The sequence below is a fragment of the Myodes glareolus genome, chromosome 15, assembly GCF_982192425.1.
Source record: "Myodes glareolus chromosome 15, mMyoGla1.1, whole genome shotgun sequence".
Lineage (NCBI taxonomy): Eukaryota > Metazoa > Chordata > Mammalia > Rodentia > Cricetidae > Myodes > Myodes glareolus.
In genome coordinates this window covers 20,964,522-20,980,671 of record NC_142040.1, presented here as the reverse complement: position 1 = coordinate 20,980,671, position 16,150 = coordinate 20,964,522, and the positions used below count along the sequence as shown (strand labels likewise).

Here is a 16,150-nt window from a genome sequence, read left to right as displayed (position 1 = left end):
GTTCTTTGTTTATTTTGAGGATCAGACCTCTGTCAGATGTGGGATTGGTGAAGAGACAGGGGGCTCATGACAGCTGACATGAGCTCATGGGAGCTCACGGACTCTGGACCAACAGTTAGGGAGCCTCCATGGTACTAACCTAGGTCTTCTGCATGTGTGTGACAGTTGTATAGCTTGGTCTCTTTGTAAAGCTCCTAGCAGTAAGATCAGGACCTGTTCCTAGTGCCTACCTGCCTTTTGGGAACCTGTTCCCCCATGTTGGATTTCCTTGCTCAGCCTTGATGCAAGGGGAGGAACTCCATCCTGTCTCAATTTGATATGCCATGTTTTATTCAAGCCCATGGAAGGCCTGTTCCTTTCTGAATGGAGAAGGAGGAGTAGATGAGGAAGTGGAGTAGATGGGAAGATGGAGGTGGGGGTGGGGAGGAGAGTGGGTGGAGGTGGGGGACAGGGGACCAGGAGGAGAGAAGGGAGGGGAAACTGCAGTCACTATATAAAATAAACAAAAAATTTAAATAAAATAAATTTAAAAAATAAAACAGAGAAAGGGTAATATTAATTAATATATACACATTCTGTTGTAATAAACTAATCTGCCATGTATGTAATTCAATTATTTACTTTTTAAATTTCACGTATGTGAATGTTTGCCTGCCTGTATATATGTGCACCACATGGGTGCAGCACCCACAGAGGCCAGAAGAGGGAGTCAGATCCCCTGGAGTACAGATGGTTGTAAGCTGCCATGTGAGTGTCAGGAATGGATCTCTGATTCTCTGAAAGTAATCTTAACCTCTGAGCGATCTCGGCCTTTTCGTCTTTAAACCCAAACTTTTACAAAAGTATCAGCAAAACCAGTTTTTTTTTTTCAAGCATCAGGGTTTAAATGCCAGTGCAGTCAGATTCGTCCATTAATTGACAAACCATTTTTTAGGCTTTGCACAGTTTCTTTTACATGAGAAACAGACAAGTGGGTGATTAGGAAAAAACTCCACTCTAATGATGAGTTTGGTGAATCTGCTTTCACAACCGTATTACAATCGTCTGTGTCTTTGTTTCTTCGAGAACAATTCTGGATCATTTTAAGCATCCTTGCAAACTTGAAAAATTCCCTATTCAGCAGGAAATTCACAGAGTGCTTCTTTGGTTTTTCACACAATTAACAACTTGAAAAGAAGAAATCTGGGTTCAGCAATTCAGAGTACTTGGCTGCTCTTTTAGAAGGTTTGAGTTTAGTTCCCAGCACCCATGTTGGGTAGCTCACAACTGCCTGTAACTCCACCTACATGTGATCCAGCACCCTCTTCTGGCTCAGCAGGCACCTGCACACAGGCGGCATACCCCCACACACATACACACATGCACGAAAACAAGAATAAATTAATCTTTAAACAATCTGAAAAGAGTCTGAATTTGACATATATGTTCAAAACTGGTGAGATAGTTCACATATGACCCTACCATGTTCTCTTACTCTATACATTGAAGCTCACAGTTTGCCTATTGTTTTATAACACACATAACAAATGAGAACTCCAGTCACACAGAACAATGGAATCTAAGAGGCTTGCTTCCTGCCCCTTTCTGTTTAAATACTCTGTGGTTATTGTTATTTCCAAATTGGGTCTTAAACATAGGATAGCTAGATCTATAGGGACTGAAGACATAAACTCAGCCTACGTAAACTTGAATGAATCCAGTGCAAAAACTAATTCTGAAAATGAATGGTGTGGAGCAGTGAATACTGGGAACCCATGAGAAAACTGTAGTTCTCCAAATTACCTCTGTAAACGGTGCAGTGTTCAGGGATGTAAGCAACAGCTGGTCGTACTGGGACAGACCTGTCATTCTAGCACTCGAGGTGCTGGGGGAAGGATCAAAGACAGTCTGGGCTACAAAGTGAGGCCTTGTCTCAAAAGTACACCAAGGGGCCTGGGGAGATGGTCAGTTGCTGAAATGCCTGCCGTGCAATCACGTGAGCCTGAGTTCGGAACCCAGCACTCACATAAAAGCTATGTGTGGCCAGGCCATGGCAGCACATGCCTTTGATCCCAGCACTCAAAAGGCAGAGACAGGCAGATCTCTATGAGTTTGAGGCCAGCCTGTTCTACAGAGTGAGCTACAGGACAGCGAGGGCTACACAGAGAAACCCTGTTCCTCTACACACACACACACACACACACACACACACACACACACACTCAAAGCCATGTGTGGTTCTGTGCCCCAGTAATGCTAGCACTGAGGTGAGGGGTAGGGGAGAGAAGTGGGTCCTAGAGCTGACCAGTTTAGCTAATCAGTGATCTCTAGGTTCAGTGAAACACCTGTTCCAAAAAATAAGAAATAAGGTGAAGAGGGGTGGTGGAAGGCATCCAGTCAAGCAAATGTCATGGGTTCAAGCCCTCACCAGAAGAAAGATATCCAGAATATTCTCTCTCTCTCTCTCTCTCCATCTCACATACACACAGATACATGCACATACATACAATTTAAAAAAAAACTTTTAAACACTCAAAGATGTAATTAACCAAAAGTTCAAACTTGAAGCTAATCATATGTTACATAATCATATACTGATATGTATGACAGAGCCTGGATTTTGTCTTCATCCGTTCCCTGAAATTGTTCATGCCACTAACATCATCAATAACCACTCTGCTTAATTCGGGTGGGGAGGTGTGTTTCAGCCTGTAATCTTAGTTGACATCTCCTTCCTTCTGAAGGAGATTAATCATGTAGATGTACGCGGTTAGAACTGAGGAGGCTTCAACCGCGTAGGAAAAGAGATCTATGAAGTTCTGGCACCTACCAAGCTTCTTAAGTGATTTAATAAAACCATCATCACCCCAGCTTCTGTTATTAGGAATGTTTTTAATCTGCAGTCAAATGCTTGCTGCTAACTGACAGTCTTTTAATCATCTTATTCAAAGCTTACTTACCCCAGACTAAAAAAAAAAAAAAAAAAAAAAAAAAAGTGTGTCCCAATTCCCCAACTCCTTACCTCTTGCTCATCTTGTGATGCGGTCTAACTTCTCACTGATCCCTTAAAACTGTCCATGATGGTGGCACGAAAGACCTGGTTCTCAGGGGAACTTTCAGCTTTTATCTTTACTTGACGGCTCCTTATGTTCTGCCCCTCTGCCCCATCTCCTCATTCTCTAAAGGTGTTGTCCTTTGACATTTATGACAGCATCGTTTTTAACTGCAGAGCTATGTGTTCTTTCCCTAAATGCTTGGCTGGGGCGTCTGCAGTCTGGACAGACCTGGAAAGCTGTGCTGCCAGGGAAACCTCTTCCTAAAAAAGGAATTTAGAAACGGACTCCAAAGGAAGCTTCGGGACAATTTTATAAGTCTCTGAGAGAAAGTCATCAGGGCGGGAAGGCTGCAGATCTTGGCAACTGCCAGGCAGAGAGACGGCGAAGAGGAAGGGCGAAGAGGAAGAAAGAAAGCCATGCCATCTGCAATTGAGGTCAGCAAGCACCTGCATGTGGAAGGGCAGGGCCTTCAGAGAAAGAGAAAGTCTGGAGGTCCAGGGAACCCATGTGTAGGCTTTGGGCCAGTATCTGAAGGCAGGAAAAGGCAAAGTTAGGACAGCTCTGCTGTGCTGCTTGCGGGGTACCGCGAGCATCCCTGATGAAGAGGCTGCTGGAAGGCTAAGAACACTATGGCTTTAAGGGGACAATTAGTCCTCCCCTAGCCTTAGCATGTCTTCAGGTGAACTAATTTCCCTACTCAAGTGATTGACAGGCCCAGCTGTAATCCTTAAAGGGAGAGACTAGCATACAAGGTTTTGGGTATCTCAGACTGTGATGTCTCCACCCAGGGTCATAGGAGAACTTGGTTCCTATTCTTTTGACCAGAAGAAGTGGCTTTACTTTGAAGGACCTCAACAAGGCCTAGATTCTGCGCCACCTCCTTATACTGCAGTTTAAATCCTAAGGCGGGAGTTTCTTGTTCTAATGTTAACAAGAAACAAGAGATGGGATCTGAGGCCCACCTGGAAAGAAGGGTCCATCCTTAATGGCCCCCAATCTCTGTAATGGTAGGGGCTTGTCTGCCTGGTAATCACTATTTTCCCAGGGCTGGTCTGGATAGGCCAACACTTCCTTCTCTAAGCTGTTGATCACACATTTGAAGCACAGGTGTGGCGTCAGAGATGGAATGTGTGCTGTCTGGGCTTTGTTGACGGCAGGCCTTTGAGAAGCAGGTCTGGAGTCCTTCAGTCCCGACGCCTCCGCACTATACACGACCTCCGTGATTCTGTGATTTCTACAACTAGTAACGGCAGAGAGATAAAGCCGGGATGGTACTGTACGCCAACTCTCCTTAGCCTTATTCCCCAGGGAAAGGTGAGTGTGCTATCTGCCTGGTCCGCAGCCCCACTATGCAGGACAATCAGACCCGCAGCCCCACAATGCAGGACAATCAACCGGACGCGATAGGGAGTCAGGTCAAAGCAGGAACTCAGTTTATTACTGTGAGCGTCAGCTTATATAGGTTAAGAGACATAGCGTGATGTGGGGGCACCTCCAGTCAATGAGAGACAACCAAGCCCTCCCTCTGGGGCAGTTACCTAGATTTTGCTGTTTCATTCCCCCCTCAGTAGCTTTGAGACTATCCTTCAAACTCCAGCCAGGTTTTCCTCTGTCCTACTGGCCTCGAGGTACAGGCCCTGAGATAATTTTGGCCCAACACTATATACACTAATTTTTTTAAATATTTATTTACTTTATGCACTTTGAGTGGCTTGTGGACCTGTATGTACGTGCACCACGTGTGTGTCAGAGTGGGCATTAGATCCCCAGGAACTAGAGTTGCGGATAGCTGTGAGCTGCCATGCGGGTGCTGAGAATTGAACCCAGGTCCCCTGCAAGAGCAACGTGATCTCGAAAACACTAAGCCAGCTCTCTAGCTTCCCTTCTTTTCTAAACGTCATAAACTTTTACTTTTCTAATAATACAACTTGCAAATAAATTTAAAAAAAACACCACACACCAAAATTACCCAGACCAAAGTCTATTCAGCTCAAAGAACACAGCCACAATAAACACTTGGGGCAGGAGCCCATTCCATGCACTGGCTCCTCAAAGGGCGGAATGGACTCAGCTGCCTTCTCAGAACCTGGTGCTGTGAACGGCCCTCGCTTTCACGGCTGCTCTTTCCTAACCCTCCTCAGCTTTCCTTCCTTCAGCTCAGTTTAAATGTTCACAAAGGGAGATCCCACAAACATTCAGAATCTAGCCTACCTATTTAACACCCTTTTCACTGCAGACTTCGAAGTGTTAAAATAGTTCTTCTCCTGTCATTTCCCCCTGTCAGTAGAAAAGAAAGATGCAAATTCCTTAGGACGTGAACATCAACAGCATAGCAACATCCGTAAGTATCTTGAGAGAGAGAGATTCCCTCTCCTGCACCTGGGTCTCTTGTCGCCCAGGATGACCTTGAACGCCGCATCCTCCAGCCTCAGCCCCGAGTGCTGGGGTTGCAGGTGTGTGCCACTAGGTGCAGCCATTATCTATTCTTCAGAACGGTTCTCCTGTACGGCTCTTCCACACGTCTCTCTCTAGTGCTTTCAAATTTATTACATTTATTTATTTATTACTGGAAGGGCGAGTCATGTGTACCAAGGTAAGAGAGTAGAGGTCAGGGCACAACATACGGGAGTTGGCTCTCCCATTCCACTGTGTAAGTCCCAGGGAATGAACTCAGGTTGTCAGATTTGGCTACAAGTCTCTCTATCTGCTGAGCCATCTCGCCAGTCCTCTCTCCTCTGTTCAAGAATGCTGGCTGTTAGCTGCTCAGAGCTCACATCAGTCCAAGGCCCAGTTCTCAGAAATCTCTCGGCCTGTGACCCATATTCCAGAACTGGTTACACTTGGGCTTTCCCTCCACCCCTACCCTTGATACCAAGGATCAAACCTAGGGCCTCACAGTGGTCGGAAAATCCTCTGCCGCTCTGCAATACCCCTGGCCCATTTTACTTTTGATTTTGAGACAGGATCTCATGAAGTTGCCCAGGCTGGCCTTGAACTTGGAAATCTCCTGCCTCATGCTTCCAGGTAATTGGGGTTATAGGCCTGAGCTACCAAGCCCAGCTTCACTCTTGAGCTCTTTTGAGTCACCGTATCATCCCAGAGCTGCTGACTAGCCATCAGGAGCTGAGTGCTTGGGGACCTTGTGGTCTCTGTCTCTCTGGGGCCACTTCTCAGGAGCTCTTGGCCTCTCTCTGTAGGCTTCAAGGCTTCTTTTGCTGTGTATCTTGTCAGCCCCAATTTTCCATACTAACCAGCTTGTTCGCTGTGAGTCACCACCCACAATTCCCACGGGGAGAAATCTGCTTAACTCGCCTCTCTAAGGGCAAACTGGGCTGTGTACGATTGGTTAGCAATGGACTGCCTAGAACAAGGTCAGACCACTGACTGGTGGGGATAGGAGCACAGGGGTGACCTAACTCCTAATGGTACAACATGAACGGAAGAGGGAACTTGGGCAACTTCCTAGTGGACTTACAATGTAAGAGGCGACCTCTTTTTGAGGCTTGCGTCCTGTGCATTCCAATTTAATATGGTTGTTTTGTTTGGTTGGCTGTGGTTTGTTTGGTTTCTGTTGTTGTTGTTTGGCTGGGGGCTTTAAAAAACAGTGTCTTATTCTGTCGCCCAGGATCTTCTAGAACTTGAGTCAATCCTCCTGTTTCAGGCTTTCAAGAGCTAGGATGACAGGCCTGAGCCGCTATTCCTCACTATCAATACTGTGCTTTCCACACTGCTTCTCGCTGTTGTATCTTCAGAATAAGAGGAATGTGAGCTCCCTTGGCGTAAATAGAGAGTAACTCTCCTGAGGCCATTCGGTAATGGAGCCAGAGGATAGGAAGCCAGGTTCCCAACCCTGACACGGGGGCTTCTGCCAGCCTCGCTGGGGAACTGGGTTCAAGCCTGGATAAAATTCCTGATAATCAAGAAGCATTTGTAAGCAAGGGTTCCCTCTTTATGTAAGAGGACATATTGAAAGGAATGCTGGGAGAGACTTTTAGCATGTAATTTCTCAGATAAAGCATTTAAAAATGTAAATTTGGTGTCATTTCAAAATTTGCAGGGTAAGAACTCATTTTAGAGTCTGTTTTGATTACAGACTCTTAAAAGTCTTCAGGTCCAGTTTTCTTTGGTACCTAGGAAAAGTTCAAAACCACAGAGCAAATGTATATATGTGTAAATTAATCATGAATGATATAACTACCACCTTTAAAATCCTTTTGATTTATTCCATCAGCTAAACTCTAATGATTTTTTTAAAAATGTATCAAAGGACTACCTCTCAATTTTTCTCCCTTGCCATCTACAGCGCTCAGGGCAATCCTGTCATCTCCTAGGCCTTTGCTGACCTGCGTGGTCAAACGCTTTGTGAAAAGCTGTTCAGTAGTACGCCATGTGATGTCGGCTCACATTAATTCTCTCTCCAGGAGAGGCACTCAGTATTCAAACTGTGTTTGTGCTGGCATAATCTATTTAGTCTTCGGCTTCGCTTCTGGAGATTTACAAGCATGCTGCCTTGACAAGACTCTCCTCTCTGCAAGTCCTTCGCAAGCAAGCCCGGGAAGAGAAATCACAATGTCCCGAAAGCCACTTTCCACGGAAGCCATTAAGAAACCGGTAAATATCTGAGAGAGCTGCATAAAGATGTCCGCGACGACCGGATAATAAAGGCAGCTGCTCCCATCATAGACAAGCTATGAAAACTTAAAACTTCCACTTATGCACCTAAGGAAAAATTTCTCAAAAAAAGCAAATCCATCCATGTCATTGCATCTTTTTATGTAGAAGGTAATTTATTCACTTGTTTTCAGCTTTCAGCCACATTCTGTGTTCCTAAAAGCACGAAGTCCTTTGATTCCAATAGAATCATGATTTCATGTTAGCAAGCGCCTAATGTTTCTCTGACTGGGTTTCATATACGTCAGTTTGGGGGAATAAAAAGTGTTCGTTAAATTCCTCATTTGAATTGGATGACGCAAATCGCTTAATTGTTCAGAAAGCAATTAAGAAAAATCTTTTACTAAGATGTTGGTCTAGATGTTGATGATTCTGAAATGAAGTCTTGGGAACCTTTATCCTGGTTGGAGAAGGACTCCAGAGCGGTCCTGTTAGCTACAACCCAGTTGGCGGGAATGGGTTCTTCTCAAGTTTTGTCTTTCTACCATCCTTCTGGAGTCTGGTTCTGGTAGGTTCGGTGAGTACCAGGGGTTCTTGTGTGATGGTTGCTGGGTAATTTTTACCCAGCAGTTCAACCTCCACTTGCTGGCCCACTTCACTGAGCTCTGTGGGGACATAAGCAAAAGCCAGGCTCTTCTGGATGCTGTAGCTGTAGCCCCCAGACGTTGTGTTGCCAACCACCTGAAAAAGAAGAACAGCTGTCCTCAGCATGTCAGCATAATGGTCAGAGCGCTGCGCTCCTCGTCTCCAGATGTTTCCCAAGAATCAGAGCTGGCTCACAGCAGGGAGGAGGCTATTAGCATATATTCACAGTACAGAATACAATTCATCCTGAAATACTTACACATGTACCCCATGTCCTTCCCTCCATCCCCCCGTCCTTCTGGTCCCTTTCTTCACAGCTTGTCACCTTTCTACTTTTATGTCTTATCTACAGATATTTTTCAATCTGTATTCCACAGATGAAAGCAAATATGTAATCCTGTCTTTCTGAATCTGGTTTCTGTCCCTTAACACAATGATTTCCAGTTGCACACATTCTTCTTTGTCCCTGGTAACCGGACTAGTTAACCCTCCCACCGGCAGTGTTCGAGGACGCCTTTGCCTCTCACATCCTCACCAGCACTATTACTGTCTGTGGAGATCCTGTCTGGGCTGGGGGAGGGGATTTCAGCCTTACCTATTAGAAGGCACCTAGGTAAGGTGTGATGTTAGCAGTTAGTTTTACCACGTCTCCTAGACTCTGGAGAAATGGGCAGGAGTCCTGGCACCTACTCTCAAGAGCTTCCAGTTTAGGTGGGAGAAATAATAGAGCTACAAGAAAATAGAACCATAATGCCATGGCTTAAAACATGAAAGGCCTACTTTATAATTTGAAAACAGGTGGAATTAGGTTGCAAAAATGAAGGGTTAAAGCTTCCAGAGGGAGGGAAGGCTACAACCAGCACATGATAGATAAGTCAATAAAAATGTGTTCAGTAAAATTGTACCCTACCTTAGTTGGCAATGGGCAAAGGAACAAGCCATCAAAAACAGAGACGTTCCTAGGTAACTGGGGTGTGAACAATACCAATTAAGCAATCAAACCCCAGGTGTTGATAAAAAAAAAACAAACAAACCATGCAATAAGCCTCTTTAGAAGATCAGAAGGCTAGTGCAAGCCAGATCTAAAGGAAAGGATGACAGAGAAATAAAAACAGAATGCCGGGCTGGAGATCCGGCTCAGCACCCGAGAGCACTTGCTTTTCCATCCCAGCACCCATGTCCTGTGACAATTCCAGCTCCTGCAACTGGCGTCCCCTTCAGGCCCTTAGGCAGTGCACACACATGGTACACACATGAGCAGGCAAACAGGCACATTAAGTAAAAACCTCTCTTTGAAGAAATTAGAATTCAAGGGCTGGAGAGATGGCTCAGAGGTTAAGAGCACTGACTGCTCTTCTAGAGGTCCTGAGTTCAATTCCCAGCAACCACATGGTGGCTCACAATCATCTGTAATGAGATCTGATGCCCTCTTCTGGCCTGCAGGCATACATGGAGGCTGAACACCGTGTACATAATAAATAAATAAATGTTTTTAAAAAAGAAATTAGAATTCAAAACCATTTGTTAAATCAAAACACTACTTGGAACAAAGACTAGAAGACAACAAAAGCAAAATAGGACATGTGAAGAAATGTACTCACACAGACAGACACACACAGAGACACACACACACACACACACACACACGAGGTCTCGTGACATTCTGCTGTTCCTTCTGTTCAGCACAGTGAACTGCACATGGGTGGTGTCAACACTCACAGCATGAGTCCACCTAATCCCCCTGACAAGAGCACAGGCTAGCCCTTGTCACTTCAGCCTTGTAACATCAGTGTATGATGTTAGCACACTCATGAACTCTTAACCCTAGACCTTATCTCTGAGGTCCAGATTTTTAACTATCCCTTTGAAATCCTGAATCAGAGGCTCTCCGTGAGCTTATAATGAGAACTGGCTATTAAAGACAGAAACAACGGAGTTGAATGTTTTCTCCTGGCATATGATTGACAATTAAAATACTGCGCATGCTTTGAAGTTGCTTTTTCTCCTTTGGGTCAGAGCTTAGGAACACAAAACAAGGATCTGGGTCCAAGAGGATGGGGGTCTAAAGGCTGTCTCGGCGACTTTGGATTCCTTTCTAAGTCTGTAAACCAGAGATTTGTGTGGGCAGGTGGGAGAGTTGGCATGGTTTTCCTGGGTTACTTAAGAAAGAGGAAGGGCACTGGGTGACACTGGGTGCTGGACCCTGACTCACTGATCACAAGCCCTCAATCACTCAGAGATTCCTCAGCCATCCTGCTTCTCCTAAGGACCCACAGGGAATGCTTGCTGGCATTTCTTCCTTAGTCTCCTAAGAGGTCTTTGTTTTGAGTGTTAATTTTTAAAGGGGCTTTCATTTCTACTTTAGCCCGGGACAGTTTCAAAATCTAGCCTTTCCTTTTATCTTACTTATAACATCCACAGAGAAGGTTTTTTTTTTTCTTCTAGCACGATCTACCCCAACTCCTCTGGGTTAAATTAGATCCATCCCTTCTCACCGAGGACACCGTAAGGACACGTGTCCCACCTTCCCCTAGTAGACCCTCACTCTTCGTTTATTGGAACATTGACCTTGGGATTTTGTTTTTGACCAAGGTATATAATTCTCATTTATTTTTAGCCTTTTCTCATTTGTCTCTTAAATTAAGTCTCTCACTGATGTAGGACAGCATGGAAAATGAACTTTCACAAAGGTGGCACACTTTAAAGTTGCATGGTAACTTCTTGTGCCTCTTCTGCTGTCTCTATGTGTTGGGATTTGTAAGCAGAAGGAGGAGGAGACAAAGGTAATGACAATGACCACTGTGCTTACCTCCTGAGCTCTCTAGACTTTCCCACAGCCTCTTCCTAAAAAAAGGGTCTTTCAGAACTAAAGTGCCCTTATGTCTTAATTTCTAAAAACCTAAACCATATTAAGGACAGGCATCCCCCAGCCCCCACTTGGACTGTCCCCCAAGGCTGCCCATCACCATTTGACGTGCATACATCTCATGGACTTCCCTCTCTGTCCACCCCCTCTCCCCTAGTGTATAAACTCCACAAAGGCAATGGTTCTCTTCTGTTTAATTTGTTGTTGTGCCTAAAACATGGCTGGCACAGAGTAAACTACAAAAAATTATATAAAATGCATTGAAGAACATAAACTTATTTTCTGTCACCAACACTGGGAATATTTGTGGTAATAAAATGTCAAATACCAAAAGCATAGGAGATAAGCACAGTCAGGAAGCAAAAAGCAAAAAAGTATCTATCATTCCAGAATCTAAGGAATAGCTGACCAGAAGGTTAGTGTCTCATGTTTGGTTGGATAACGTAGTTAATGGAGAGGGTTCTAAATGCTCCCAATTGCCCCATGCCTTGAATCCCAGCACTGGGGAGTAGAGGCAGGTGAGGCCAGCCTCATAGCAAATTCCAGGACAGCCAGGGCTACCTAGAGAGACCCTATCACAAAAAAACCAACCAAGTAAATAAAATTAAGAGCTGTCAACACAAAGAAATGATGTTTCTGATAATGGAGCTGTCAATCACCCTGAAATGATTGCCACACACTGTGTCACATGGCCCCTCTTAAATATGCATAATTAGTGTGTCGATTCAGACATTTGCAAACATTTTAATTTTTTTTAATATTTTTTTATGGTTTATTTAACTTTATTTTATGTGCATTGGTGTGAATGTGTCAGATCCCCTGCAACTGGATCTTCAGACAGTTGTGAGCTGCCATGTGGGTGCTGGGAATTGAACCCGGGTCCTCTGGAAGAGCAGTCAGTGCTCTTAACCACTGAGCCATATCTCCAGCCCCAGCAAACATTTTAAAAAGATGATCTTTGGAAATGAGGACTTGCCATGGAAGATCTTTTAACTAGGAATATTATACAATATATTATTTTAATTAGTTACATTGTTTATGCTGCGGACTGTTACTTTACCTATGTAAAGGTGTGTTTCTTTCGTTTATTCTGCATTTGTTTATAATATAAGAATGTGCATTTAATTATGTAAAGATGTGGTGCATCTGTTTCACCTTGCCTGCTTAAGGCACCTGATTGGTCTAATAAAGAGCTGAACAGCCAATAGCTAGGCAGAGAAAGGATAGGTGGGGCTAGCAGGTAGAGAAAATAAAGTGAGGAGAAATCTAGGCTCAAAAAGAAGGAAGGAGAGAGAAGAAGGAGGAGAGAAGAAGGGGCACACCTGAGCAAGCCATGGGGGAGCAAGCCAGTAAGCAACATCCCTCCATGGCCTCTGTATCAGCTCCTGCCTCCAGGTTCTTGTCCTTTTTGAACTCCTGTTCTGACTTCCTTTGATGATGGAAGTGTAAGCCAAACAAACCCTTTTCTCCCCAACTTGCTTTTTGGTCTTAGTGTTTTGTCACAGCCATGGCAACCCTGACTAAGACAGCTGTAGACATTATCCTGTCCAGGGGCTTCATGCTATAGACGAAGAAATCAGGGCGAGCAATCAGGTCAAGAACCTGGTTAATAGCAGTTGGTGCTTGGTAGAAGTCATGGCAACTGTGGACGAACTAGAAATCGGAGGAAGAACAGGCAGATGCTGTGTAACCCAGGCTGGCCTCAAATTCACTGCACAGCTCAGGCTGGCCTGAAACTGATGATCCTCCTGCTTCAGTTTATTGAATGCTGAGATTATCAGAGTTCCTAGCTAACAACACGTATCAAGGAATGAGGTCGAGAGCCAGAGAGGTGGCCCAGTAGCTGAGAGCCCTTGTTGGGGCATTTGATTCTCAGTGTCCATATGGTGGTTCACAGCTATCTGTAACTCTGTTTCCAGGGGATCCAAAAATAGAGAAAGGAAAGAGGAAGGAAGGGCCACAAGGAACCTTTCAAACAGAAGAGCAAGCTCAGCCCTGGCTGAGATGGGAAGTGAAGACCAGCCTGGTGGGGAAGGCAGAGAGGAACTGGAGAGCTGAGGAAAGCCCATTAGCTCCACCGTGTGTAATAACATACTCAGACAACACGTGGAGCTGTGGCGTGTAACTAGGTAGTAAAGTGACTTCAGGGTACACCAGCAAGGACAGAAAGAGGACAAACTGAAAGAGTTAGCAGTCTTTAGAGGAAGGGGCAAGAATCAAAGCTCAAATATAGGTTGATTAACTCAGCTCCATCTACCAATCACCAGCTGTAGAAACTAAACAGATTTACCCCTTCTCTCTGAGCCTCATCTTTACAACAGAAATGCTCACACATGTCCAACAGGGATGCTGCAAACCTAAACAGGCAAACAGGTGAAAAGTATCTGGTATGTAGGGGGAATTCAGCCGCAACAGTTCTATCACAAGGCTTGTGCCTTCGTTTGTGTGTTTGTTGAGTGAGGATGTGATTTGATGCCACAGGTCCCCCGACTCCAGCCACCTACCACTAGAGGGACGGAGAAAATGAAAACAGGCGTCAGAGGTGCTGCAGTCGGTGAGAAAAATCACAAGACCGGGATCTCTGAGCTTCGCACATTAACAAAGCTGTCCCTGCTCCACACAGAATGCACAGCTCTTAGAAAGGTCTCGAAGGGCCAGTGCTCTTTGTCCCCGTCAGCCCCCTGGGCAGCCCTCACCAGCCAAATCACATCCAGGTGCTGAGCCACACTGGACTTTACAAACAGAAAAGGTGAGAAGAATGAAGACCTGTGGATGGGCTATCCCACTAACCCTGCTTAGACCAAACTTCGAGAAAGATGTGAACAATGCAAAGTTGGAAGACAGAGACCGTATTCTTCCTGAAAAACCAAATGAGAAGGTGGCTCCGTCCCATGTCTCCTGCTAAGCTTCAACCCTCATTGTCATAATGTGTCCATTTGGATTTGTGGTTGTTGTGCTAATAGTATCTTTTAAAAAGGATTTCTGAGAAATTAAATCAAATATCAAATTCTTACAAAATCAATTTTCTGCACTCACGGACATAAATATATTGCTTCCCAATATATTTAAAATCTTTGGCTATATATTTTCACATGCACATAGATTCTCCTGTTTACAAAAATGAGCGGCATTTCAGTTTCTTGTCAGTTAATTGCCTTCTTTTTCTTTAACGTCAGCTCAGAAATTAAAACTGTGCCATCCTTTCAGTAAGTGGATAAATTAGGGGGCAAAAACCCATCCCAGTAGAGCCCAGAGAAGTTAGGTCGTGGGTGATGGGGTGGCCCTGGCACCCACCTTGCCCTTGTACCAAATGCTTTCATTTCCCTCTGGATCCACATCCTCCGTTGCCAAGGTGAGGAAGACGAGTCTCCGTTTCAGGCCCTCGGCTTTAATCTGCTTCAGGGCTTGCTTGCCTATGAAGTCGGCTGGCTGCAGGAATCCAAGATAATGATGATGAATGAGGGTTCAGACACCGTGACAAGGTTAGAGATGCAAGCATTTAAATTTGTCTTTGCTATTTTTCCCCAATTACACATTAAATAAAATTACAGATTGGATCAAACGTCTACACAAATATTTCTTAGTGGCCAAGTGACAGTACCAGCCACGTATTCCTCTGGAATAGGTTAGACTTAATGTAATAACTTGGGAAGACAATTTTATCAGAACCAATTCATCAGAAAAGCACAAGGAAAGCGCGGCCTACCGTGCTGGTGGTAGACACAAGTGGCCCTGTGTCTCATGGGTCTGGACAATGGCATCAGCTGTCTGGACAAAGCACGTCTCAATTTCCACCCATTGGAAGATATATATATATATATATATATATATATATATATATATATATATATTCTTTAATATGTGTATATATATTCATATATATATATTCATTCTTTGATATGTGATGGATGCCAGGAACTCCCCCAAAATGCTACATTTCCCCTTTCCTTCAGAGCAAATTCCCTGGGATGTTTTAACTACTGGGCTCTCCTCATTACTTCACGCAGGAGAACACACACAGGTGTGGAGTCAGACTTCAAGTGAGACCCCGTGTAGGCTGTAGGGTTACAAAGTGAGTCAGCTGTGAGTGTCTGTAACAGAGACCTTACTCCTGAGCCTGCTCTTTAGCCTTTCTTCCTCCTTCCAAGTAACACGTGGCTGACGACACTCATGCTCCAACTTGAAGGCTTTCCCATTATTAGACACCCCTCAACTGAGCAGTCCCCACAACTAATCAGTGGGGACGCTGTATAATAAAGAAAGGAAGATACAATTCCACCCAGCCAGAGTGCCAGGAGACCTTGGGTAAAGTGAGACAAATTCAGCGGAGGCTAAGAGCGAGGACAGTGCCCAGGAGAGAGCAGTGCCCTTCGGGTGAGAAGATGATAAGTCACACACACACACACACACACACACACACACACACACACACACCTCGTAAGGGGTGAAGAGGGAATTCGCTACACAAAGCACAGCTCGCTAAAAGACATTCGAGATGCAATAAAAAAAACTCTCCAAATCAACTGTCACATACACTCAAAAACAAACAAACAAACAAACAAAAAACCCAAAACCCAAAGAAGCCGTCTCAAACTTTATTTCTCTACTAGCCAGATAGGGAACACTAGTTTGTGCCAAAGGCGTACTCTGTCGCCAGCACTTAAGATTTATATGGTGTTCTCTCAACATGAGGCCTTAGGACTGTGTGCAATAAAGCCCATGCCCGCCGGCAGTCAGCGGGAGTTCTCACACGCCTCACACCCGATGCCCCCTCACAAGCCTTCAGTGATGCTAGGCTTCCAGGATGGGTCCTGCAGGGACCGCACTATAAGTCGCTTACCTGCACAGGATGCTGAAGAAGGCTTCCATTACCCTGGGCTTAAATACTAAAAAGCCTTGTTTAAAAAGATCGGAGGAATCACTGTCCCTTTAAGACAACGTGCTTTTCTTCCCCGGAAAGCCTGTCTCCGGTGAAGTCAAACCTGGAGCCAGG

General features: G+C 44.8%; 1 protein-coding gene across 2 annotated transcripts in view; it reads right to left on the bottom strand.

The window, feature by feature from the left end:
- Positions 1-4,446: 4,446 nt before the first annotated feature.
- The window catches only part of Dmgdh (dimethylglycine dehydrogenase), a 72,158-nt gene continuing 60,454 nt past the window's right edge, over positions 4,447-16,150 (bottom strand). For both annotated transcript variants that reach the window (XM_085676850.2, XM_048455938.3), the window contains exons 15-16: positions 14,452-14,586; positions 4,447-8,387 (exon numbers count right to left, since the gene is read on the bottom strand). In XM_085676850.2, the coding sequence (XP_085532976.2) occupies positions 8,142-8,387; positions 14,452-14,586 (381 nt within the window). In that variant the 3' untranslated portion in view covers positions 4,447-8,141. The remainder of the gene's footprint in view (positions 8,388-14,451; positions 14,587-16,150) is intronic.